Consider the following 27266-nt stretch of genomic DNA (forward strand, 5'->3'; position numbering starts at 1 on the left):
GTATTTTTAGGTAGTAATCACTAGCTAAAACTCAGTTACCTCACATTCCATCCGCAGTAATGCACCAAGTAAAGGACCTCTCCACCTTCGACATCAGAATCTTTAATACTAGCTTCATACATTTTCTGATTTTTCCCTCGTCCATACCGCACTTGAACTTTCATGCCTGGTGGATAGCATTCAAACTCCTCTTGCTCATTGTTGTCATCGTCGTCATCTTCCTCTTCCTCCTCCTCCTCCTCCTCCTCCTCTTCTTCTGCTTCTTCCTCATCTTCATCTTCCTCCTTATTCGTTTCATCTCTTGAAAGGTTTAAAAAATTGCAGAGTTAATAAAAGACACTTGATAAGTTTTTCAGTTCCAACCCACATATACTGATAAATATTGTGGATGCGATTGTTCCTGGGAACAGCAGGTTCCAAGTGCATGAAATTTTCTGATTTTCAAATTAATATTATCACTAAAAATGGTAGCAAGAGAAGCTTTCACAGAAAGTGAAGAGGCAAAAAAGGCTTCATTTAAAGAAAATTTCCATCAACAGCTAGAAGAACTGAAGTAGTGCTGTATACCAAGGAACTAGTGAGATTGACTGTAACAAATTTTATCTTTTTCAAATGTTTACACATTTTGTTGAACATTCATTAGACTCCACAGTCATTTTATTTTTTATTGAACGTTTCCTTCTCTTACTTTAGGTATTTCTAGGTTTAGGATAAACCAAACCAAATCTTTCACTTGCAAGTAAGCTAGTCTTTTAAAGATCTTTTAACCTTGAAACCATGTGCTTTGGATGTAATCAAATATATTAACTGACAATTAAGGTATCATTTGACCTTATATAAGCAGATTCTGCTAATGTCACTTATTTCTCTAAGTACTATCTTACATTTAACTTCTGGTTTACCTTTTCTGCAAATAACCTTTTACATAGTCTACCAAACTTAAAATTCCAACAAAATATGTTGAAGATTAATTCCAAATGCCACTCTTCCAAAATGAAACAGCAACATACAAACATGAAATCAGTTTGAACATTCTCAGCAATGTACTCTTTCTGTAATTTAGGAGTATTCCTAGCATTTGCAGAAAAACTCCACAAATCACCATATAAACAACATATATAAAAAACCTGCATTAGCACAAAAACATCACAAGTAGACTTATTTCAGAATTAAGAGAAAGTAACTTCAATATGAAATCTAAAGCTACACTCAATATTTCATTTTTAGTCTGCTTTACAGCAGTACCTACACTTAAAACAACTCATTTCTCTCAAAGAGGAACATTTCAAAAGACAAAAACCTAAATATGAAAATCAACCACACATCTAGAATTACTTCCAGACTTCCTTATAGATACTGTGAATAAAAGTCTTATGACAAAAAACACTTATCTAGAGAAAATTTCAACCTTACTACCTAAAGACAATATTTTACAATTAACCTATGGCCATTGTATATCATGCGCCATGTATGGGTAGAGTTTTGGGTTCCTTTCCCTTTCCATTCATTTTCTGAAGAGATTCTTAAGTCAACAAGGACTTATTCGTTTTAGTAATTCAACATTCACAAAGCACAGTTCTCAATTCTGCTATAAACCACAAAGCCTAAGTTTCACAGCTATTTTTTGCTTCCATAAAGTCATTCACTGAGTACTATGCAAATCATACCCAAAAAAAGGGCAGCAAATTGTGAGTTTTGTCTTTCTTTTTAAATAAAAAGATATCCTGGGTCTTCTAGTGACAGTATATTCTGATGGTTATTATAATAAAACATTATTAAAATACTTGTTTCATAGCTTAGTATTAGAATCCTCAATGAAATTTCTTAATGGGAAAAATCTGAAAAGGTAGAACTTCCATAAATACTAGCTAAAATATAAAAGTATTTTGGAGTACACTTTGTTACTACAAATAGGACTTTATAGGATTTCACTGAGTTTTCTAAGTATAAAACAGATTTTTTTTCATTGCTATCATTTAAAGTGAAATACAAAAACATTTCGTATACTGCCCATCAACCTGGCTGATTAGGAAATCAAAACATAGGAAGGAGTACTTACTTGAAGCACCTAAAATATTCAAGAAAATGGCAGCAGAAATAGTAGTGTAGAAGTACAATAATTACTAAAAATTATATATGAAGAGAACAAAAAATACTAAGGTTTCTTGTATTCTCAGAAGATTATCTGATTGGAATGCTAAGATTATGCAACTGTACTTCACTGATTATAGAGTATATATTCTGGTACAAAAAATAGGTTTAATCTTCGAGCAACAAATATCCTAATTACAGATCTCAACGCTATTAGATGAAAAAGAAGGAAGCGTATAGTGCTAAGTCCAAATTCTTCTAACAAAAACAGCAGACAACTTAGATCTTACATAGTTTAGTATTGAACATATTTGAGATATTCCACAAATGTTAAACATGAATAATAATAACAATAAAACAAAACTATAACAATGTTTAGCAAGTAGAATGGGAAAACTCTTACTGATCATGAAACAAACATTAATGTTCTATATTAGTCGAGCAGGTCAATCAAAATGAAACATGAGATCCATTTAATGTCAGATAGGGATACAAACCAAATGAATTTCACCCAAATAGCACGTGGGAGTGAACAAAAAGCAAACATCACAATTAAATTATTGGAAATCAGCCAAATCTAAGAATTCACTGCTCTATTCAACAGTACAGTGGACAAAATCAAAGGCTAGAGAAATAAGTTGAAAAAAACAGGATGTCCCAAAAGACGATGTTTTCAAATATAAAATGTGTTGCAATACGTAGGCTAAAATAACACATACATATACATGTATGTACATGTATTTATATGTGATATATATACACATACCAAATTACATTGATACATATTGAGATATATTTCAAAGTCATTTGATATAATATATATATATATATATGCATATTCATTTCAGTTTACTTTCTTTTAAAGTACCACATTTTGGGTCAACAGATTATTCTAAAAAACATAAAATACTTCAACAGATTTCTCCCAAATCTGAAGTCAAACTCTTAGAGGATGTATTTCATGCCTGAAATGTGGAGGAAGAAACCTAAGTAGTAGCCAATTCCTTAGGCAACAAAAGTTTAGAGATTTAAAAAAAACAACTAAAATTATCTAAATAATCCTTTAAAATTTTATTTTTAGGTAGCTCATCAGTAATATTCTCAGTATAAAATCAGTAAATTAATTTCTATAATCTCACAATGTATAATAGTTTTTAAATTTAGTAATTAGCTTTCTTTAGAAATAAGAAAATGAATCAGCATTAAATTTAGTTTTAGGGTGTAAACAGCAAGAATGAATATTAGAAAGCAAGAATAGTAAGAAACTGAAATGGCTATGGGGATAAAAATTCGTGGAATATTTTATAATGAAATTCTAAACATAATTAAGTTTCAATGGAAGACTTCAACTATATTCTTCTTCTGCTACCTTATCCCACCTTCCCTCACTTCCCATCTTAGCTGTCTGATTCAGTCTCTCAAGTAAAGAGGCTGGAACTGAGTTCTTAGAGGACAAAGTAGCCCATACTATACTTTGGATTGCAAAACACTGACTTACAGGTCCTTAACAGACCAACAGGAATTCCCAGATTACAGTAAGAAAAAAACCTTCTGGAATAAACATTATTGCTCACTATTTCATCAACATTTTAATCAAAATGATTAGGATTTTGTGTCTTTATTGTAGAATCATTGTTTCAGAATTTAAGGTATCTAATTCCTGTCATTAATTTTAGCTCAAGTAATAAAAAACTTTGGCCACAACACATAACCTACAGACATCCAGTTTCCCACAAACAATGGGATGTTGCTCTTTTTCACATCTATTGCTATGCAGCAAGAATAGATTAAGCAGTAAGAAGCAATTTCATCTTTGAAAAGTTTCTCATATTTCTAAGTCAAGAACAAGAGAAACGAAATCAGAAAACTACATATCTCCTCCCCATACAATGGCACTTGTAAGATCTAGGCCATGCAAAATTTTGAACAAGATGAATCTAAATCAGGCAATCACTCTGTATTTGCTCTTATTTCTCTCATTTGGATAAATTAAAATACATTAACAACCTAGAATAATGAATCCAACCATTTATTTACATCAAACTAACTTAGCTTTTCAAAATTATTTTTTTTTACCAAAAACAAGTGTCTTACCCAGATTTTGCTTTTTCTTCTTCTGCCTCTACCTTTGTGTTGAGCATTTCATCTACCTTAATTGTATCATCTTCTTTAACTTCTAGATTTTCATTCTCTTCTGTTTTTTTAATGTTAAGTTCTTTTTCCTGATCAGACTGTGTATGTGTAGGTTCTGACAAATTCTTTTTATTACCCTAGGAAAATATTAGAGAGACTAAGCCAAAATTTAAAAAATTACCGTTCGTATTTTTATACCAAAGATCTCTGAGAGTATACCTGGAAGAATGTATACTCCTTTGTGAGTGGGGAATGTTGGTCCCTTTTTCTCTTTGTATTCTTAGTGGAAACCACATAGTAGGGGCTTACTAAGTGCTTGCTCAATAGGAATTAATCTAATTGCTAGCAACAGAAAATTCTTTAATATTATCTAATTCACTACTGAAATTTTTAAACTCAAAAAATTATTGTGAAAATGAGTCAAAAAAAAGAAGCAAGTTGTAGGGCAAGTCATATCTATATCAAAATGCCTTATGTCCATTGCCTACATTTTATACCAAGAAAGGCAATTCTGGGTAAGTACAGAATTAGAGATTTCCCACTTTTTGTCTACAATTTTTTTATTGAGAAAATTTGTACCCAGTAGTATAGTTGTAGATATAATATAGATGTTTAAACTACATTTAAAGAATTCATTAAAGATATTCTAATTGTCTGACATTATTTCATTCTCAATTAAAACAGCAAGAAGTTATTACTTTGAGAATAAGAAGGTAAGAAAAATTATGAAGTTCGAAAATTTTTTAAACCAAACTAGGCAAAAATAATTAAGTACAACCTTTTGTGACACAAATAAAATATAGTTATAATACCTAAAATTAAAGAAAAATAGCATATTGGTAAGGAAATATCAAATCACTAATAATGGAAGATATATTTTGTATTGTGGAAACTTTCTACGTTTAATTAAGGATTATAACTCACAGGATATACTAACAACAAGTAGAGCACAGATAGAATCTAGTTTACCAGACAAGGTTTGATATTTTCTTTTCTTTCAGTCTCATCTTCAGCACGTTTCTCTTCTTGTACTACTGCATCTCCTTCCTCTTTAACCTCTGCTTTCAACTCTGACTCAGGTTCTTCCTTGTTTTTTGTTTCTTTTGCATTTTCACATTCCTTATAAGACTTGTTAACCATCTTCTCAGGCAATGCCATCTGAAATTCAATGTTGGCTGACCTACAATATTCTTCAAAGCCATATAAATATCTGTAAACAGTAAGACAAATTGTTTTTGGTAAAAAAGACCCAACAGTACTACAGATCTCTTCTTGCACAGATTGCTGTCATTAATACAGTAGTGCTAGATGGCTGATGAGGGGTCATTCCACTCTCAAATTCTGTTAATTCTTAAACCTGTGAAAATTGGCTATAAAATGTCTAATCCTCATTGAGTTCTTAAAGCACAAAGCTATGTCTTCATAGTAGCTAGGTGACACAATGGAGAGAGTGCTAACATAAAGGATAGTCGCTGAAAATGCAAAGTCAGAACACAGATTGTCTTGTGCAAGTTACATGGAAGGTAATAAGGTATAGGACTGGAAAGGCAGGAAGAGGACAAGTTATAAAGGGAGTTAAAAGTCAAATAGAGGATTTTTCTTTTGATCTTAAGTAACATGAAGTCCATGTACGGGGAAAGTGATATAGTTAGACATGTGCTTTAGAAAGATTTTGATAGGTAGAGCTGGTACTGGAATAAGGAAAGAGATTTAAGGCATGGACATTAACTAGAAGTCTATCACAATAGTCTAGGTGATAAGATATTGTGAAAATACAAAGGAAAAGATCTGACAACTCACTGAATATATGTAGTAAGAGCACAAAGTGAAGGATAATGTCTAAAACTGAGGTTGAAAATATAAGTGACTAAAAGGATGGAAGTGTTCTCAACAATAAATGGAAGTCTGAAAGATGGGTGGGTATAGGGGGAAAGATGTGATGACATCTGAGAAGATCATAATCTATAAATGCAAATTTAATTTTGTGTGATTCACTATTCCATCAAACACAATTGGTCCTTGCCTAGAACAAAGAGCCCACCATCTGAGAGTCAACTGTCATAGACCTAAGGTGGTACGTTGAGGTAGGAGGTAGGGTGAAGGTGGAGGACTTTTCCAATGGTACTTGCATAGCTAATGCTATGAGTGTTGCCTGAATATAGGCATGGATATAACTGCCCTGATGGGCCTACAACCAACAGAAAAAAGAAGGTTCGAACACAGGGGAGAAAAAGAACAGAATTCTGGGGGATTCTAGGGCTAACAGTGGTTGTACTGGAGACAAAGCCCACAACAGACTTCCCCTTCTACCTATATCTTCCCTCTCTGATGGGCTGATCAAACCCCCTTGGGGTAAGAACATAGCACTAATTTGGGAAACCACTGTCTTTAGCACTTACTTTTTGTAAGCACATTTAACATTGTATCCTGCAGCTGAATTTAAAACAGGAATTCCAAGATCTTGATAGACCTGTTTCCATATGGCCCCACTTTCAATCTATAAGAAAAAATAAAATAAATATTTACATGAATAAATGATAAAAAAAACAAATTTTAGGAGAAAACACGTTTTTCCATGAAGGAGATCAAATTAAAATTTGAAAATGATTTTTAAAAAAATTAACTTGTTACAACTCATTTCTAACAAGACAAAATTTAAATTTCATTCTCTACTAAAAACTGCCATTCAAGCAAGATTTGTATTAAGTTTAAAATAAAAAAATTAAATAAATTTGAAAACCAATAACTTAAGCATTAAAATTCTGTCATGCTAAAAAAAAATCAGAGCTGCTCCACTGAATTCAGCAAGCACATATTTAAACAAAAATGTTTAAAAAACAACTGTTGTGCTGATTTCCATATCAAACTGAAAGTAATTTCTGGGGTTAGGACAGTTTGTTGAGAAACAATTTAAAAGACTGAATAACAGGTAGACTATGATGTATGAGTTTTTTAATCCTTAATAAAATTACAAATTTGCATGTAAAAAAGTAACCATTCTTTGTTTTCTTATTCATAACTTCTCAATCCTTTAAGGTTTTGACATACTTCACTATTAATCTTAATACTTACATTATCAAATCCTCCAAGTTTGTGTACAAGTCTAAATAACTTAAAGAGATTCAAATTTCGGTATCCAAGTACAGGTCTTTTATTAATAGGTGTGCCTATTAGCAAAACAAAAATTACTTTAGAGATTTTTTTTAAAACAAGAACTGAAATTTTGTGAAGCTGAAATTGTCAATAGAAAAAAATTAACAAACTAAAGTAACAAAACTTTTCTAATCACACAAGAAGGTATACAGGCAATATATTAAATCAAATTAACATTCTTCCTGACCCAATAACACTTGCCATTAATTATTTCTATTGCTACTTTAAGCACTTTGCAATAGCAAAAACTAGTTAAATTTCAAACTACAGCCAAGGAATCTGAATTTGAATGAGAAATATCACATCTGATACATGTTTGTTTGCATGTGATACATGTTTGTTTTTGATTAGGATATTTCTGAGGTAATGTTGGATCTGGAAGTCAAAAGTCTTGAGTTCAAAGCTTACTTCTATTACTGAGTAACCTTAGGCAAGTCACTGAATTGTTGAGGTTTTGGCTTTATCTGTAAGTAAAATAAGGAGACTAGACTGGATGACTTCTAAAGTCTCTTCTACTTCAAATGATTCTATGATCTCATGGAACCTACACAAATATGAAACTTCAGAGAATAAATCTTCATTTTTTAAAAAATTAATTTGTATCCAGTTTTCAACAATCACTTCTGTAAGTTTGGAATTTTCTCCCCTTCCCTCCCCAAGATGACAATCTTATATGGGTTCTACATGTATATTCTTATTAAACACATTTTCACATTAGTCGTAAATCTTCCTTTTTAATGTATAATGCTGAAATATCATAAGTGAATCTGTACTGTACAAAGTCAGGTATACAAAGAAAAATCCTTTAATAGTAAAGACTGGAGAAAATCACAATATCAGTTTCAATTCACATTTCACTTTGTCATATAGTCTTCAAAAATGTTTTCAGGGATCTTTACTAATATTTATTTGTTCAGAGATCTGGTAAACAAAGGAAGAACAGAAGCAGGCAGAAATGAGGAGTAATGACAGGACAGCTGGTGGGCAACAATATAATGGGTCTTGGAAACTACATTCAAGAGCAACCGAATCCTTGATCTATTTATTACTCAAATGAGTTTCACCTCTATTTAGAACTACAAAATTTCTTTATTTGACCAAAACTTCCAATCTATCCAAACCACTTCCCAGTAATCACCACAAAGAACTTGAGAGAAAAGGAGCTAAATTATAGAGCTTGATTGGTTCACCAAGGCAATAAGGATGGGGAAAGTCATTGCCAGGGTGACTGATAAAGAATTGAGAGATGGAGGGAATGAAGGACGTGTTGAAGTCGAAGAATTGACAGCTTCCCTCCATCTACTGTTCTATATTTGTATCCCCAGAGTATAGTACAGTCCTGGCCACATAATAAAAGCTTAATAAATACATTCTTGCTTGAGTTATTCATCTACCCAATCATTCCATTATTTTCCTATGCCTTACTCTTCTTAAATCTATTCTTACTTCTCATTCTGAATTTCAATCCTTTCATCCCTCAGTATTAGTAAATCTATTACATATTTAAGACATCCAATCTCACACTAGTCTTTTACTTCTTCCACTCTGATTCATTATCATGCTTAGAAGAGAGACAATCTCTCATAATACTCATTTCCCTTACGCAATGAGCACAGGACCTCATCTGATACAAAATGAGATGGATAAGGAAATGGCAAACCACTCCTATATCTTTGTCAAGAAAACCTTAAATGGGGTCATGAAGAGTTGGACATGACTAAAAACAACTAAATAACAAGAGGCTATCTGTTGTGAGCAGTTTGTACCCTATTATTCCAGTCTGATGAAGAAATGAACCGTCTCTCTGGGAAGGCCAATCCTATTACTTTTAAATTATGTTTTTACTGACCTACACGTGCAGTCTCTGATGAAGAAATGAACTTCTTCTTTCTGGAAGGCCAATCACATTATTTTTAAAACATATTTTTATTGAGCTTTGTTTTAAAATTGCTTACATTTTAAAATGTGTCCTGAGAGTCCCAAGTGCCATGCATTGGAATAAAGAGAAAGGGGGAAAAAGCACAAAAAACCAAACAATGTATGCAAAAAAAGAAGAAAAAAGGGTCCACACCCATAGACCCCCACTTCAATCAACAATCAATAAAAATGCCTTAAGCATATACTATGTGCCAGGCACTGGGGACACAAAAAGAGGCAAGAGACAGTCTCTGCCTTCATGAAACTTAAAATCCAATAGACGAGACAACATGCAAACAAATATATATAAAGTAAGCTATGTACAGAATAAATCAGAAATAATTAACTGAGGGAAGGCACTGAAATTAAGAAGGGTTAGGGGAGGGTTCCTGTAGAAAACAGAATTTTAATTGGGACTTAAAAGAAGCCAGGGAGGTCAGTAATTGAACATAAACAGGGAGAGCATTCTAGGCATGGGGAATAACTAAAGCAGGTGCCCAGAGAGGAGAGATGAAGTGTTTTATTTTTATAAGAGTCAGGAGGTTGGTGTCATTGGAATGAAGAGTATGTGTTAGGGACTAGAATTAGAATTCTGAAAAGGTATGAGAAGGTTAGGTTATGAAGGTCTTTTTGAATGCCAAGAAGAGTCTTTTGTATTTGCTCCTGGAGGTAACAGGGAGCCACTGGAGTTATTTGGTGTGGGGAGGTGGGAGTGTTTACATGACTGCGCTTTGGGAAAATCGGTTTACTGGCTGAATAGAGAATGGATTGGAGTGGGGAGAGATGAGTGGCAGCAAGACCCACCAGCGGCTATTGCAGTAATTGTGGTGTGAGGTAATGAAGGCCTACACTAGAGTTATGACAGTTTCAGAGAAGATGTGGGGGTGTATTTAAGAGATGGTGCAAAGGTGAAATCAACAGGCCTGGAGATAGCTTGGATACAAATAATGAGAGATAGTGAGGAATCCAGGATGACTCCTAGGCTATGAACCTGAGGGACTGGGAGGATGGTGTTGTTCTCTACTATAATAAGGAAGATAAGAGGTGGGAAGGGCTTGGGGGAAAGATAAGTTCTGTTTTGGACATACTGAGTTTAAGGTATCTAACAGACATCAGGGAAGCAACTGGTGACTCAGTGGATACAGCACTGCCCCTGTAATCAAGAAGACCTGAGTTCAAATCCAGCCTCAGATACATCCTATCTGTGTGACCTTAGGCAAGTCACTTAACTTCTGATTACCTGACAAAAGAATCCACTGGGGAAGAAAAGGCAACATACTTCAGTATCTTTGCCAAGAAAACCCCATGGACAGCTCTGGTTCATGGGGTCACAACAAGTCGGATATGACAGAACAACCCACCAGTAACAAAAGTGGACATCCACTTTGAGATGTCTGAAAGGCAACTGCAGATACAAGATTGGAGGTCAGCAGAGAGATGGAGCAGGAAAAGTAGATTTGAGAGTTATCAGCATAGAAATGATAATTAAATTCATGGGAGTTGGGGATCACCAAGTGAAGCAGTATAGGGGTAGAAGAGAAGAGGGTCCAGGATAGAATCCTATGGGATGCGTACAGTTAGAAGGTGTCACCTGGATGAGGCTCCAGCAAAGGAGACAAAGAAGGAGTGGTCAGATAGGAAGAAAACCAGCAGAGAATGGTGTACTGAAAAACTAGAGGGAAGAGAGTATCAAGGGGTTAATGGTGATGGTGATGAACAGGGTCAAAGGCTGTAGAGAGATCAAGGAGAATGAAGCCTGAAAAAAGGCCATTGGATTTCACAACTAAAATCATTAATAACTTTGAAACAGGGCAGTTTCAGTGGAATTATAAACTGGAATGTAAGAAATTAAGAAGAGAATAGGAAGAGAGAAAGTCTTAGAGGCTCCTACTGAAGACAGTCCTTTCAAGGAGTTTACCTATAAAGTGCAGACGAGATATAGAATCAGTTGATCAATTAGGAAAGATGAAAGGATCAAGTGATGGTTTTTTCAGGGTAAAGGAGACATAGGCAGAGGTTTAGGCAGTAGGAAATAAGCCAACAGAGAAGGAGAGATTGAAAATAAGTGAAAGAGTAGGAATGACAAGAGGGGCAATCTGCTGGAGGACATAGGATGGAAATAGGATCACTTGAACAAACTGCAAAGAAATGGGAGAGGAAGGAATGTGCACTTCCACATCTATTCTTTAGGACCAAACTTAGTCTTTAGAATTTCATAGCATTCAATTAGTTTATTTGTATCTTTCCATTTTTTCTCAGAAGCCTGCCTCAGTAATCATTACTTTCTAGAATATTTTCATTTTCTTCTTATCTATTACCTCATTGCCATTGTCTACTAATATGGCCAGGTCTGTCCTTCCATTAACCCCACCATCTCCTTCAAATTGCCTCCCTACGTCTCTCATTTCCATATCCTAATCTCCTTCAAATTGCCTCCCTACGCCTCTCATTTCCATATCCTAATTCCCAGAAAACTGTCTACTCTAATTACCTCTATTTTCATTCACTTCTCAACAACTTGCAATTTGGCTTCCAACCTCATCATTTAAACCAAACTGCTCTCTCCAAAGTTACTAACAATCTCTTAATCGTCAGATCCAATGGCTTTTTTCTCAATCCTCATCATTCTTGATTACTCTATAGTGTTTGATGCTGTTGACCACCCTTTTCCTTCTAGAATATTCCTTTCTTTGTGGGTTTCTGTAATATTGCTCTCTCCACTTCTCCTTCTACTGTGAGGCTGGCTGTTCCTTCTCAGATTTTTTGGCCAGATAGCCATCCATATTCCACTACCTAAGTGAGTGTACACCAAGGCTCTGTCCTGTCCCCTCTCTCCTCTCTATAGACATTTTTTGAGTAACTTCATCATATCCCAGAGGTTTAGTTATGATAAAATGATAGCTACCCCTCATGTCTGGAAGCACTCTCTCCTCACTTCCATTTTAGAGTGCCTCTCTCCTTTCAGACAGCTCAAACAGTTCTGCATTAAGCCACTCATGATCCCCCAACTGCTAGTACCTCTCCTCCCAAAGTATCTTTACTTAACTATTAATGTATTTATTTGTAATTATTCACTTTAGATTTATACACACACAGACACACATAGACACAGACACAGACACAGACACAGACACACACACACACACACACACACACACACACACACACACACACACACACACACACACACAGAGTTGTTGTTTCCCCTACCAGAATATAAGCTCTTTGTGACTGTTTCATTTTTTATAGCTGTCTTCCTGGAACATAGTAAATACTTGATAAAGGCTTACTGATTGACTGATATTTCAAAGCCTCATCTCATTCCTGAGCTCTAATCCTGCACTACTAATTCTCTGGATATTCTCCACTATTCCACAGAAGCCTCCCTGCCCTGCTGGTTCGCTCCATCCCCAAATTTCTCACACTGGAAGTACTCCCCACTCCACTTCAGCTCCTCCTTCTAATTGATGGGTTCCTCCCATAATCTCCATTTTAAGGAAAGCACCCAGGCCAGGGTTTACAACTGGGTGTCTGAACTTTCTCTATTATGTCCCCTCCAGGACCTATTACCTAGTACACCTCCTTTTTCCAACTCTCCTTTTTGTCTGGGTTCCCCCTACTCCTTAAGGACTTCTTGCATTTATATTTGAAAAGTTTAGCATAGTGTCTGGCACATGCTAAATGCTTAATGTTTGTCAACTTTTTGTTCACTTGGATTGATTATTTGATACTTTGAAATAGACATAATATAGGGATCATGAACTCAACATGTTCAAAACAGAACCCATTTTCTTTCCTACCAAATACATTCCTTTCTTGTACTTATTTCTGTACAGGAGAGGAGAAAAAAGACTGAAATCAATGTGGAGGCATTTTGTTTTGGGTGAGTAATCTATGACACTATAGCTAAAATTAATTTCTGAGGTGATCATGTCATGATCATTCTGTAATTCTCTACTATATCTGTTCTAGTTTGCATATTTCCCCCCTTCTCTTCTGAGAAACAAAGACTTTCTATACTAGACTGGAATAAGGATCCATACATCTAAAGATATATACTACAGAAAATTCAAAGCATTTTATTTTAAAGTATAAAAAGTGCCTCCATTCTAGTGACTCAAAATTAGAGCAGCAAAAAAGAACAAAATCAGTATACTTTTAAATAAAAGACCTATAAATAGAAATCTGGAAGACAGATCAACTTACAAAATCGCATAACTGTTTACATATTATAAAATTTGAATATATCTTTAAAATTAATCAAAATCAACTTTTAATAACTAAACTGGATATCAGTTTGATTATCTGAAAAAAAAAATTTAACTGAAGATTAATTGAAAGAAAACACACTTCACCTCTGTCTTCCATAAATTTGTAAAGCTGTTGAAGAAAGTTCTCTCGTTCCTCTGGAAAGGGTTCTATTTCTTCCTAATAAAAATCAAACAAGATAAAAAAAATCAAAATTTGTCCAATTAAATATTTAATACAAGCTGGTTTTATGACCCCTCCAAAATTATATTATCACAAAGTGCCAAAAGAGTGTTTTACCATTAAAATATAACATTTTAATAATACTAAGTTATTAAGAAGCAACATATGCTACTTTGAAAATCTTTACATTTTAAATCAGAATTCTCTCTGAAAAGTAATCTAATATGTAATATACAAATTCCATACAGGGAGGCAAGAGTAGAAATAATTCCTTCAAAAGCTCATGAATAAGTTTTTTTTCCTACATCTATTACTCACTTACAAACTAACATTACAGTCACAAGAAACCTACTCAAACAGGAACAAGTAGTAACAAAAAAAAAATTTGCTTCCATAAAACATAATTTCCCCCAAGACTAGATGTAACTAGAGAGAGGGATAACTTTATACATAACCCCACCGTGCACAAATTTAAACTTATGGAATCGAGTGGGGCCCAAACTTGGTTTAAAATTACCTGAAGACTCAGAGTTATGGAAATCTTCAGATAATAAATTTGTTTCCCATTACAAGGAAGGACCTACTTTCTTGCTGTTGTGATCAAGGGTTGCAGCACTGGTAAGTGGGTCCCAGAAAAACCTATAGAGAGCAGGGTAGTTAATTTAGATATTATGGGGGAGTAAACACCCCATTTCTTCAGTGGCTTGCATTTTAAAATGGGAAGGGGCAGGGGGTATAAAAAATTTGACAAATGGAACTTTACATTTATCCTGCCTGTAGTGTACCTAAGTAAAGCTATTTTCTTTGAAATGGAGATACTAAGTTTATAAATCACTTGCAGGTCCAAAATATACTACCATTTTCAATTATAGAAAAAATTATTTTACTAGTTATGGGCAAGGGAGGTAGGGCTGGGAAAAAATACTCAGATAAATTGTATATCTAGGTTGTATAAAGAACAACATATATAACAAAAAAATGAATACTAGCAGAAGCAGTACTTCTTAATTAAAAAGGATAAAAAACAGAATAATAATAGTTGATGTTTAAATAGCACTTTAGGATTTACAAAGTACTACACATGTATTATTTATCTTAAGGTCCACAACAACTGTAATTATGCCCATTTAGCATTTGAGGAAACTGAAGCCCAGAAATGTTAACTGAGTTGCTCATGATCACACAAAGTCAAAAGCAGGATTCAAACCCATGTTTTCTTGTCTAGCACAATCTACTAAGCCACAGCATGAAGATGAAGAATACTACTTATACATTCACAGGTCTATATATCAGTTAAAAATAAGGCTCCTAAAGAGTCTGATATAGTTATGTAAGGATTTCAAAGGTGAGTTCATATTTACAAAGGAAATAGACAAGGACAAATATTTGGGTACAAATGTAAAAGAATGATGTGGAACTATAATAGGCTAAACCAAAAAATAAGTTTAATATTTCTAAAATGCGTGTTTGGTGTAAGGAGAACAAAGAAAGAACAGGCTTACTACTTCAGATAAATGGTAATGTTAATAGATAAGAGGGAAAAAATAATAACAGCTAGCATTTACATAGTGCTTACTATTTGTCAGGGACAGTTCTAAATGTTGTTTTACAATTACTGTCTTCTTTGATCTTCACAAGCATAGGAGGGAGGTGCAGCAAGAAAGTAAAACTATTAATCTCCTACTTTGTTTTATCTTCTCTATTAAAGAGGATAATTTTCCATTAGAAAGGGTGAAAAAAAGTTCAGAAGTATCTGAAATCCAAGACAGGCAATGATATAGGAAAGAATTCGACTGCCAAAGTTCAAATCTCTAGAGTACTAATTTCTAATCTCATTCCCTGCTGTGGTATTAAAATAATTGTGGATGAAATTATGGAAACATTGCTGATAATCTTTGTATAATTGTAGAAAATGAGAGAAGTGCAAGAATACAGGAGATTGACAAATGTTATCCTGATAATCAAAAAAGAACAAAAGGTAGGTTATGACAAATACCATATGCTAAGCTCACAACAAAATTCTAGACTAGATTATAAAACAGATGCTTTTTGAGCATTTAAAGAGAATGGGTTATCTTCAAGAGAGAGTATGGGTTACCAAGAACAAGATATACTGAATTAACCTCATCTTGTCTCTGTTGCTGAAATATTAAGCCAATAAAGAAAAGGACCATCATAGACACATTAACATCTCAATGTCAGCAAGCAATCTGATAACATCACTAAGTTCATCATTGTGGACAAAACTGATTAATGAAATCTGAATGAGAGTAGAATTAAGCACGATTATCGCTAGCAGAATAAATATACCCAAAAAAGGATGATTAATGAGTGAATACCAACTGTCTCTAATATTGAGACAAGGATCTCTGTCCTCAGCCCTGTTCTCTTCAACATTTTTAACAACAGCCTGTGTGATAGGATAGTTGTTATATTTATAAAATCTGCTTGTAACACAAAACTGTGGAGAATAAGTATGATCTATCTATATCTACAACTATATCTATCTGATAGATTAATAGTTGAAAAAGATTTTAAAGATCATCCAATCTAAACGCTCATTTACAAATGAAAGTCTTGTCTAGAATGATGAAATTACTTCATGAAATGAAATCACGGCAAAAACAAAGATCAGCTTATGAAATGCTTCAAAAAACACGTGATTTTATCCAGGAGAGTGCTTTCATTGTGAGTGCATATACAGTAGCCCCCTTTCTTGATCCTCTCCCTCCAAGTTAAACAAATAGTCTTTTAGGGTTGCTATGACTGAAAAAATTCACCTGGAGGTCTGTTCTCTGATGATGAGCCTTTCTGCACTTAACTATGATAATTCTTGAATGACAGACTTAAAAGCTATCACTGGGCCCAACTTGAATCCGTTCAACCTGGTAATACCTTTTAAACCTACAGATGGACAGATGGATGGATGAATGGATTGACAGATAGACACAGACACACCTCTCCCAAGATAGATCCATAAAACAGATAATATACAATAAAAGATTCTAACTTACAGGGGAGAAAGGGAGCCATGGGAAGTCTGACAAAGAATAAAAAGTCTCTATCATGAGTGAGATAGTGGGTCAGGGAAGTGCCTTTCCACAATGAGGATCCAGTTGACATTATGTAACACAAATCTACCACAGATTTATTAAGTGCAGTTTCATGATTTCTACCAGCTTTGCTTAGCAGCATATGAACAGAAGCAAAGGCAGTAAATGGCGGATGTAATGCAAGGCTGAGACTTAGCAAGGCAAAATCTTCAAAAGGACAAGGGGCAAGGAACTTGAGAGAAGCAGACAGTGTGGAGCTGAACTGATTCACCAAAGGCTATAGATGAGGAAGAGAATAACTCTCCAGGGGTGATGATCTGGGAGTAGATAAGAGATCCAATAATATATCTAACCATATTAACAGAATATCTTAACAGATTGTTCACTCAACTGCGTATCATAGTTTGGACATTTATTTTATATTGCATTCCTTCTTGCAAATGCATCTTCACCAGTCGCCTTTCATGAATGAGTACTTCACCCTATTTCCTCTCTACTTTCCAGTTAAGCAGAGCTGTCAAAAAGCCCTGGGATGGCTTGATTCTCAGGCTGAACCCCTAGGAATGGTGATTACCTACCTGAACACATTCCTCAATGAACAATGAATTCTCAACCTATCAAACCCTTACCTTTCTAAAGATTCTGAGCCTCAGCTGTCAAGGTTTAAACTCTGTTTTCCATCCTCCACTGACTGCTTCTTTATTCTGCTCACCCCCAATATCCCACTATAAGATTACCTATTCTATCAATAGTGTTTTTTGTAATATCTGCTCCATGCGCTTGTTTTTATCTTAAACTTTTTCCTTTCCCTCTCTATCCACCTTCATGTACTCACTGAGACCTGGTGTTTTCCTGATTACATAGCTTCTCTGGTCACTCTGCAGCACTGGATGCATTTTCACCCAAACTCTCCCAGTTACTAGTTGAACAGGAGGAATTCAAATATACACTGCTCCCAACTACCACTTCTAGCCTCTCCTTCTCTCCCCATGACTCAGTAACCTCTCCTCCCACTTTTGAAATTTATTCAATCTATTATCTGCCACCCAATCAAGATTTTATTACCTATTATCTAACTGACCTCCAGGACGCTTCCTTCCTCAACAAATTCAGTGCCTAGCTGTCTTTATCTTCTCAATTTCTGCCCTTGTACTAGAGAACTTCAAAATATATATATATTGATATTTCCTCAAACACCCTAACCTCCCAGTTTCTCAACTAACTTATTTCTCATGATCTATTCCTCCACTCCATTGTACCCATACACAGAAATGTTCGTATCTTTGCCTTTGTTATCACCCACTAACACATCACTTTCAGAAACTGTGAAATTCCCCAAGCTGATCACAAACTGTTGTCATTCTACTTCTCTCTCTACTGTGAAATGCTTAATGCTGTTTGTTGTGCTTGCATGACCCGCAATCTCTCAGTCCTTTCCCAGATCTTCATCCCTGCAGAACTATACTCCCCGTTCTTCCCCATCCTTAAACCCTGGTAAACCAGTTCAGCTCTACACTGTTTGTCTCTCAAGTTCATGCCACCTTATCCTTTTAAAGATCTTGCCTTATAAGTCTCAGCCTTGGATTACACTCACCATTCACTGTCTCAGCTCCTACTCACATCCTGCTGAATAAAGCTAGAGAAAAGCATGTGCTGAAAAAAAACAAAACAAAACTGTGCTGACTAAATTTATGTTACATAATCTCAATCGGTTCCTCATTGTGGAAAGGCAATCCTTTTACATTTCCCTGATTCACTATCCAATCTGTCACAGTGACTTTTCCAAATCTTTTCATCTCGTCAAACTTCCCATAGCTCTCCTTCTCCACACATCCTGACATCTGAGAACACTGTCTTATAATTTCACTACAAAAACTGACACCATTCACCAAGAACTATCTTTTCTCCTCTTCTCCTCCTTTTCTCTCATCATTCAGATGCCTCCTGCCATGATCTCCTCCTTCACTCATCTCATATGAAGAAATAACCCTTCTTGCGAAGTCAAACCCTTCTACACACAAAAGTGATTCAATTATACCCCATCTTCTCTAGCAGACTGCCCTATCTATCAAACATATCCTCTATCTTCAGTCTCTGTCTACTGGTTGCTTTCCTGTGCTTTCCTGCGACTTACAAACACATTCATGTCTTTCCAATCCTCAAAAAAACCTTTCATTGATTTTTCCTTCCTCAATTTCCATGGTTAAAGTTACTGAGGCCTTTAACAATCTGTGCCTTCACTTACTTTCCTGACACTTTCTTAACTCTGCATTATGGCTTCAGGCTTCATCATTCAACTGAAACTATTTCTTCCAAGGTTACCAACAATGTATTAATTACCAAACCTAATACCCTTTTCTTAAACCTCATTCTTCTTGACCTCTATGATTGTTAATTGCTCCTTTCTCCTTAATATTCTCTAGTTTTTTCATTTTTTTTTGTGACACAATTCTCTCCTGGTTCTTCCTGTCTGACTGCCCTTCACATTAATTTGCTGGATCTTCATCCAGGTCAGGCCTAACTAAGGTGGTTGCTCCCCAAAAGATCTGACATATTGTATGCTCTTCTTCCCTTATATTAGTTTGCTTAACGATATTATTTGCTCCTATGGATTCAATCATCATTGTTATACTAATGAGTCTCCTATCTATTTATGTACTCCTAGTCTTCTAATCTCAAATCTCAATCTGCCTACTAGACATCTCAGCTTGGATGTTGTGCAGATACCTTAAATTCAACATGTCCAAAACAGAACTCAGTATCTTTCCCTTAAATCCTTTCCTCTTCTGAACTTCCCTCTTCCTTTGACGTTATCACCCTCCTCCCAATCACCCAGGCTTGCAACTTGGGTTTCATTCTTGACTCCTCATTTTCTCTCAACCTCACATATTCTATCCATTTCCAAATCTGTTAATGCTACTTTTGTCATATCAATCATATCTGCCCTTTTTCTGTTAGTACCCTGGAATAGGATTTCATCATATCATGATAGGATTAGCCTGCTGATTTGGTCTCCTTGATTTATATCTTGCCCCATTCCATTCCAATATACACAAAGCTGCCAAATTACTCTTCCTAAAGTGCAGATTTGACCATATTACTTTCCTGTATTCAACAGGTTTCAGAAGCTCCTCATCATTCCCAGGGTCAAATATAAAATACTGTTTTGTGTTTAAATCCCTTCAAAATATGTCCCCTTCCTGTTTTTCCAAACTTCTTACTCCTTACTCTTCCCGTGCCAGCCTTACATACTTTACAATCCAGTGATGCTGGTCTTCATGTTGGTCTTCAAACAAGACATTCCATCTCCTGATTAGGATTAGGAGCATTTTCTCTGACTGTCCCTCTACCTGGAATTCTTTCTCTCTCCTAATCTCCCTCCTGCCCTTCTTTCACACTCCAGCAAGAAAGCTTTCCTGATCTCTTTTAATACCAGTGCCTTTCCTCTGTGACTGTCCTTCATTTATCCTGCATGTGTCATGTTTACACATGATTGTTTTGTATGTTGTCTTCTCCATCAGACTGTGAGCTCCTTGAGAGCAGAGACTGATTTTTTTGCCTTCTTTGTAAGTCCAGGGCTTAGAACAGTACTTGGTACAAAGCAGACCCTTAATAAATACTTACTGACTTAATTTGTTAGTCAATAGGTATTTTTCACCCACTTTTTCCCCCTATGTGGAAAATTAGGCAGAATTAACTTTTAAGATTGAAAAAAACAAAGAAACAAACAAAAAAAACTGTGTCTGTGTCTGTGTGTGTAGGGGTATGCATGGTTGAGTACATTATATATGTGTATGTATATGTGTAGGTGTGTATAGGTATATATGAGTATATTATATATGTGTATGTATGTGTGCAGGTACATATATTTATGTGAGTGTACGTGTTCATGTATGTATATACATACATACATACATACACACACATATAAACAGAGGGCATATGATGAGCTAAATATGAAGGGAGAATAAACCTAAAAAATAAAATTTACTTTTGAGTGAAATGTACTAGGAGTAAGAGAACGGGAGGGGTAGAATGTAGCAAATCATCTGACATAAAAGAGGAAAGAAATAGCTTTTACAATAGAGGGGAAGAGGGGGGACATGAAAGGGAATAAGTGAGCCTTACTCTCATGAGATTTGGCTTAAGGAGGGAATAACACAAACTCAATTGGGTACGGAAATCTATCGTAACCTACAGGAAGGCAGGACAGGAGAGGGAAGATAATAGAAGGGACAGCAAATTGGAGAAAGGGATAATCAGAAGCAAACACTATTGTGGGGGGATAAGTCAAGGGAGAGAAAGGATTAATGGAGGCCAGGACAGGACAGAGGGAAATGTGTTTAGTCTTTCACAACATGACTGTTACGGAAGTGCTCTGCATGACTATACATGTATGACCTATATTGAATTGCTTGCTTTCTGAATGAGAGTGGGTAGGGAAGAAGGGAGAGAACATGGAACCCAGAGCTTTAAAAATGAATGTTAAAAATTGTTTTTGTATGTAACTGGGAAATAAGATGTACAGGCAATGGGGTATAGAAATCTATTTTGCCCTACAGGAAAACAGAGGGGAAGGGAATGGAAGAAGAGGGGATGACAGAAGGGAGGACAGACTGGAGGAAGGGGTGGATGGGGTGCACACTGTCCTGTGGTGGGGAGAAAATTTGGAATTCAAATTCTTGTAGAAGTGAATGCTGACAACGGAAAAATTAATAAATTACATATATTAGAAAAAAATTAAAAAAAAACATTTAGAAGCTGTATGTTCTAGGCCTTGATGCCATCAGAATAATGTCAACTGCAAAAAGTGAACATCTAGAAGATATAATTTCTATAAGGACTTCATCACTGATTTGTACTCTATACTAGATCATCTCCTTGACAGCAGTAAATACTTTTGGCAAACATGTCTATCTTATTCCCTCATTTGACATTAACGTAATAGGAAGATTTTTAAAACAAAGTTATCTCACTTGTAGCTTTATTTTTTTTTTCTGGGAATGCTGTATGACCTTAACAAAGGCATAGAAGACACCTTTATGGTGATGTTTTGCTTTCCAAAATAAAATTCTTTTTGTAGTCAACAAACAAGAAGCTCAGTACATGGTATCTTGTACTCACTGTGTCTTTCAAACAGATATGTAATTATGAAGACTTAGACTGGTATAGAATATAATTTCTGAAACCATACCTATTCTTTTCTTACACTTTTATCAAGCATGCCCTTGAGAAAGGTGTAGGTTACTTATCATAAAGGTTCTTCAGACCTGAGCAAATAGGGACATGGTTTCGTAGGTACTGATGTCCACTTTGGTAGGAATAGTGTTCATGATTTTTTAAATAATCTGTTTGGTATCCTCGTCCTTTTCTCAATCTCTACATCCCCCAAAAAGGTTGTCAGAGAGGTCTCCTTTGACTCTCTCTGTTCTAGTTCAGCTACTGCTTGCAAATTGTTTTTATTACTGTCATCTTTACTTTATAATATGGTGAAATAAGGAATATGCAATGTTAGGGAGCCCAAATATATGTCCAAGTACTGGTAACTGGTCAAGAAGTTCACATTTAAAGTATGTTATTAATATTTATTGTTGGTTTTAAAACTACATAATCTTTAGTCTCTTCTGACTTCTTTTCTGCCCTCAGCCAATGTTACTGAAGAAGATGAGTGCAACAGAGAAGATGATAAAGGCCATTTTCTATTTTTCTTTTGTTTTGTGTGTTGCCACTGTCAAAGAATTCGTCATTTAGTCACCTGGCTACTGGTGAAGGATGAGCCTCTCCGTCCTTAGCTAGATTTTGGGACAGGACACAGGATCATCTATATAATCATAAAGGGGCACAGGAGTAAGACTTTGTGGTGGTTCAAAATTTAGCTTTTAAAAAAAAAAGTCGAGTGAGGCCACAGAACAGTGGAGTGAAGGAGATTTCTGTTCCAGAGGGACCTGCAAACCTCTCGCAAAAGGTCCGTCGCACTGCGGCCGCAGAGCCCAGCCCAGCCCTGCCATGGCCGTGGCACCGAGAGGAACAGATCCGAGCAGGCTTCAGGGATGGGATCTCCAGCGGCTGCGCAGGGCCCTCCACCCACAAGTGAGGGGGGTCAGTGAGAGGGTCTCTTTGGCGGGTCGAGAGAGGAGTGGGGTGCCCCCATAACTCAGGTCCCCTCAGGAGGCAGAAGCTGAGGCAGCGGCAGACCAGGGCTCCCCAAGCAGGCAGGAGCCTGGATCCATTGTTGAAGGTCTGTGCATAAACCCCCTGAGGGAACTGAGCCTGAGAGGCGGCCCTGCCCTGACCTGAGCACCTAAACTTAATCTCACACTGAATACCAGCCCTGCCCCTGCTGAAGCCCTGAGGCTGGGGAGCAGCATTTGAATCTCAGACCCCAAACTTTGGCTGGGAGGATCAGGAGGCGAGGTGGGTGTGAGGAGAATATTCAGAGGTCAAGTCACTGGCTGGGAAAATGCCCAGAAAAGGGAAAAGAAATAAGACTATAGAAGGTTACTTTCTTGGTAAACAGGCATTTCCTCCCTTCCTTTCTGATGAGGAAGAACAATGCTTACCATCAGGCAATGACACAGAAGTCAAGGCTTCTGTGTCCCAGCCCACCCAATGGGCTCAGGCCATGGAAGAGCTCAAAAAGAATTTTGAAAATCAAGTTAGAGAGGTGGAGGAAAAGCTGGGAAGAGAAATGAGAGACATGAAGTCAAAGCATGAACAGCAGGTCAGCACCCTGCTAAAGGAGACCCAAAAAAATGCTGAAGAAAATAATACCTTGAAAAGTAGGCTAACTCAATTGGCAAAACAGGTTCAAAAAGCCAATGAGGAGAAGAATGCTTTCAAAAGCAGAATTAGCCAAATGGAAAAGGAGATTCAAAAGCTCACTGAAGAAAATAGTTCTTTCAAAATTACAATGGAACAGATGGAGGCTAATGACTTTATGAGAAACCAAGAAATCACAAAACAAAACCAAAAGAATGAAAAGATGGAAGATAATGTGAAATATCTCATTGGAAAAACAACAGACCTGGTAAATAGATCCAGGAGAGACAATTTAAAAATTATGGGACTACCTGAAAGCCATGATCAAAAAAAGAGCCTAGACATCATCTTTCATGAAATTATCAAGGAAAACTGCCCTGAGATTCTAGAACCAGAGGGCAAAATAAATATTCAAGGAATCCACAGAACACCGCATGAAAGAGATCCAAAAAGAGAAACTCCTAGGAACATTGTGGCCAAATTCCAGAGTTCCAGGTCAAGGAGAAAATATTGCAAGCAGCTAGAAAGAAACAATTCAAGTATTGTGGAAATACAATCAGGATAACTCAAGATCTAGCAGCTTCTACATTAAGGGATCGAAGGGCATGGAATAGGATATTCCAGAAGTCAAAGGAACTAGGACTAAAACCCAGAATCACCTACCCAGCAAAACTGAGCATAATACTTCAGGGGAAAAACTGGTCTTTCAATGAAATAGAGGACTTTCAAGCATTCTTGATGAAAAGACCAGAGCTGAAAAGAAAATTTGACTTTCAAACACAAGAATGAAGAGAAGCATGAAAAAGTGAACAGCAAAGAGAAGTCATAAGGGACTTACTAAAGTTGAACTGTTTACATTCCTACATGGAAAGACAATATTTGTAACTCTTGAAACATTTCAGTATCTGGGTACTGGGTGGGATTACACACACACACATGCACACACGCACACACACATAGAGACAGAGTGCACAGAGTGAATTGAAGAGGATGGGATCATATCTTAAAAAAATGAAATCCAGCAGTGAGAGAGAAATATATTGGGAGGAGAAAGGGAGAAATGGAATGGGGCAAATTATCTCTCATAAAAGAGGCAAGCAAAAGACTTATTAGTGGAGGGATAAAGAGGGGAGGTGAGAGAAAAACATGAAGTTTACTCTCATCACATTCCACTAAAGGAAGGAATAAAATGCACACTCATTTTGGTATGAAAACTTATCTTACAATACAGGAAAGTGGGGGAGAAGGGGATAAGCAGGGTGGGGGGGATGATGGAAGGGAGGGCATGGGGAGGAGGGAGCAATTTGAGGTCGACACACATGGGGAGGGATAGGATCAAAAGAGAATAGAAGTAATGGGGGACAGGATAGGATGGAGGGAAATATAGTTAGTCCTATACAACACAACTATTATGGAAGTCATTTGCAAAACTACACAGATTTGGCCTATATTGAATTGCTTGCCTTCCAAAGGGAAGGGGTGGGGAGGGAGGGAGGTAAAGAAGTTGGAACTCCAAGTGTTAGGATCAACTGTTGAGTAATGTTTTTGCCACTAGGAAATAAGAAATACAGGTAAAGGGGTATAGAAAGTTATCTGGCCCTACAGGACAAAAGAGAAGATGGAGACAAGGGCAGAGAGGGATGATAGAAGAGAGAGCAGATTGGGCATAGGGGCAATTAGAATGCTTGGTGTTTGGGGGGGAGGGGATAAAAGGGGAGAAAATTTGTAACCCAAAATTTTGTTAAAATGAATGTTAAAAGTTAAATATATAAATTAAAAAAAAAAAAAAAGTCAGGGGGCAGAGCCAACATGGCAGAGCAGAAGCAGAGACTTGATAAAGCTCTCCCCTCAAGCTGCAATTGTAATTGAAAATGGAAAGATCTTTCTCATTAATTAATAGGCCCATATGATCTGCTTGGATCACCTGGAAGCCTGGGTCACATGTGGCAGGAGTTTGCCAAAGAGGTGGAACAGGAAGGGTGGAGCAGAACTGGGAGGAAGTGAGTGAGTGGGGTCAGGTCAGAAGGAAAAGAATGCAGGCCAACTGACACAGGCCAACTGACAACTGTGACAGTTGACAGTGAGAAGGCCCTGGCTGGGGGAGGGGAGGTTTGAGAATGGCTTTGCCCTCTGCTGTAATCATGTTTATTAATGTCTGTCATCATGACAGATTTTGCTTTTTGGTGTTTAAATAAACTATTTTTTTCTGCCTTCTCTATGGAGAGTCTTTTATATTTTGTGACAGAACGATTCTGGCAAATTCATAGTCACCATCAGTGATGTGAATATTGCCTTGGTGATACATTTGGTGTCACAAACAGGATCACAAAGTAAAAAATCTCTACTTGGAGGCAGAAATGATTTAGAGGAAGACATTAATATCCCAGAATGGGAGAATTTACCATTTTCCTCACTAGCAAGGGAGTGGGCTAAAAGTACAGGACCCTGTGAAAACTGAGAAGAGAGGTTACAGGCGGGAGAACTTGGAGATTTGGAAAAGTGTTTGCAAGAAATACCAATAAGACCAGGGAAGGAGTTGGCAGGGGTAAGTAGCAGAGGCTGGATTTTACTAACAGTTTACCTTATTATGTGCAGAAACAGAGATGAGCTGCTTAAAAAAAAATTCAGATGGAAAAAGAGTACAAGAGCAGTCTCAGGGGGAGGCAGAGAGTCCTCAGGTGGAACAAAAGGCTGTTCATTTAACTCAGAAGAAGCTGAAGGCTAACAAAAGAAATGCGCATCTGACCTTTGTACAGACCCAGCCTAGTTGCTACAGGGACAAAGAAAGTGAAATAATTTTAGAGGAAGAAGTTTCTCAGTCAGAAGCAGGCCCAACAGTGTGGTGGAAACAGGAAAACCAAGGAGGGAACTTAAGTGTTTAGGGAAATAATTCAGGATTTTACTCAGCAAGAGGTCACAGAAATTTTGAGTGGGTTCACCCAAAGGACAGAAGAATTGTTAATATCTTGGATGGTGAGAATCGGTGATGATGGAGCTGGAAGAACAGCCATAGATCCTGTCAACTGCCTGAAATTTATAGGTATTAGAATCCTTTTGTACAGCAAACTTTTAGAGATTACAATTCACAAGGAGGTAACAATACAACTAATCTGTTAGCTTTGGCTGCAGAAGGCTGCAGCAGGCAGTATCCTACTGACTCTATGTGGCCTAGTGGAGACAAACCCTGGTATTCATTAGGGACTATATGAGAAAGTTAAAGAAGGCGGTAATGAAGACTGTCATAATGACTAGAAATACAGATTCATACTATGACACCCTCTTTGGAGTTTACCATAAGAATATAATAGTGAAGACAGCTCTTCCTACTTACAAGCACTTGATTTTGACTCTAATAATCGAGGAAATAGGGCACCCTCTTTCTGAGGTGCTGGACAAGATTTCATAGTTAGGTGATTCAGGAGAGTGGGGAAAAGACAAAATTGTTAGAGAGAAGAGTAAATAGCCAGTGATTCAAAATCAGAATAAACTGACAAGGAGAGAACTGTTTACTGCTCTATTGAGATCAGGGGTAGATTTTAGAAGGATAGATGGTATTCCAACTAATGAACTACACAGAATGTACCAAAAAAAGGGACTTGATAGTGGACAAAATACAGGAGTAAGAACTGCCCCTACAGATCCTGCTGAATCCTTGTATTCAAGTTTGTCACAACTTCAGGGAGAATAGGAAGTTGGCCAAACCCCAGCTCAGATTAGGATTAGCAGCTA

At 36.5% G+C, this 27266-nt stretch overlaps 1 protein-coding gene across 7 annotated transcripts in view; it reads right to left on the bottom strand.

The window, feature by feature from the left end:
- Nucleotides 1–27266, bottom strand: part of ARID4B (AT-rich interaction domain 4B) — a 241013-nt gene that overhangs the window by 55300 nt on the left and 158447 nt on the right. For 5 of the 7 annotated variants that reach the window (XR_011975434.1, XM_072647529.1, XM_072647524.1 and 2 more), the window contains exons 12-17: nucleotides 13650–13722; nucleotides 7297–7391; nucleotides 6624–6721; nucleotides 5194–5434; nucleotides 4186–4361; nucleotides 40–300 (exon numbers count right to left, since the gene is read on the bottom strand). Coding sequence is in view for 6 of the 7 variants with exons in the window: in XM_072647529.1 (XP_072503630.1) it covers nucleotides 40–300; nucleotides 4186–4361; nucleotides 5194–5434; nucleotides 6624–6721; nucleotides 7297–7391; nucleotides 13650–13722 (944 nt within the window). In the remaining variant the exon portion in view is untranslated. The remainder of the gene's footprint in view (nucleotides 1–39; nucleotides 301–4185; nucleotides 4362–5193; nucleotides 5435–6623; nucleotides 6722–7296; nucleotides 7392–13649; nucleotides 13723–27266) is intronic. The other 2 variants (XM_072647525.1, XM_072647526.1) reach the window with 2 other exon arrangements.

This window comes from Notamacropus eugenii, chromosome 2 (assembly GCF_028372415.1).
Source record: "Notamacropus eugenii isolate mMacEug1 chromosome 2, mMacEug1.pri_v2, whole genome shotgun sequence".
NCBI lineage: Eukaryota > Metazoa > Chordata > Mammalia > Diprotodontia > Macropodidae > Notamacropus > Notamacropus eugenii.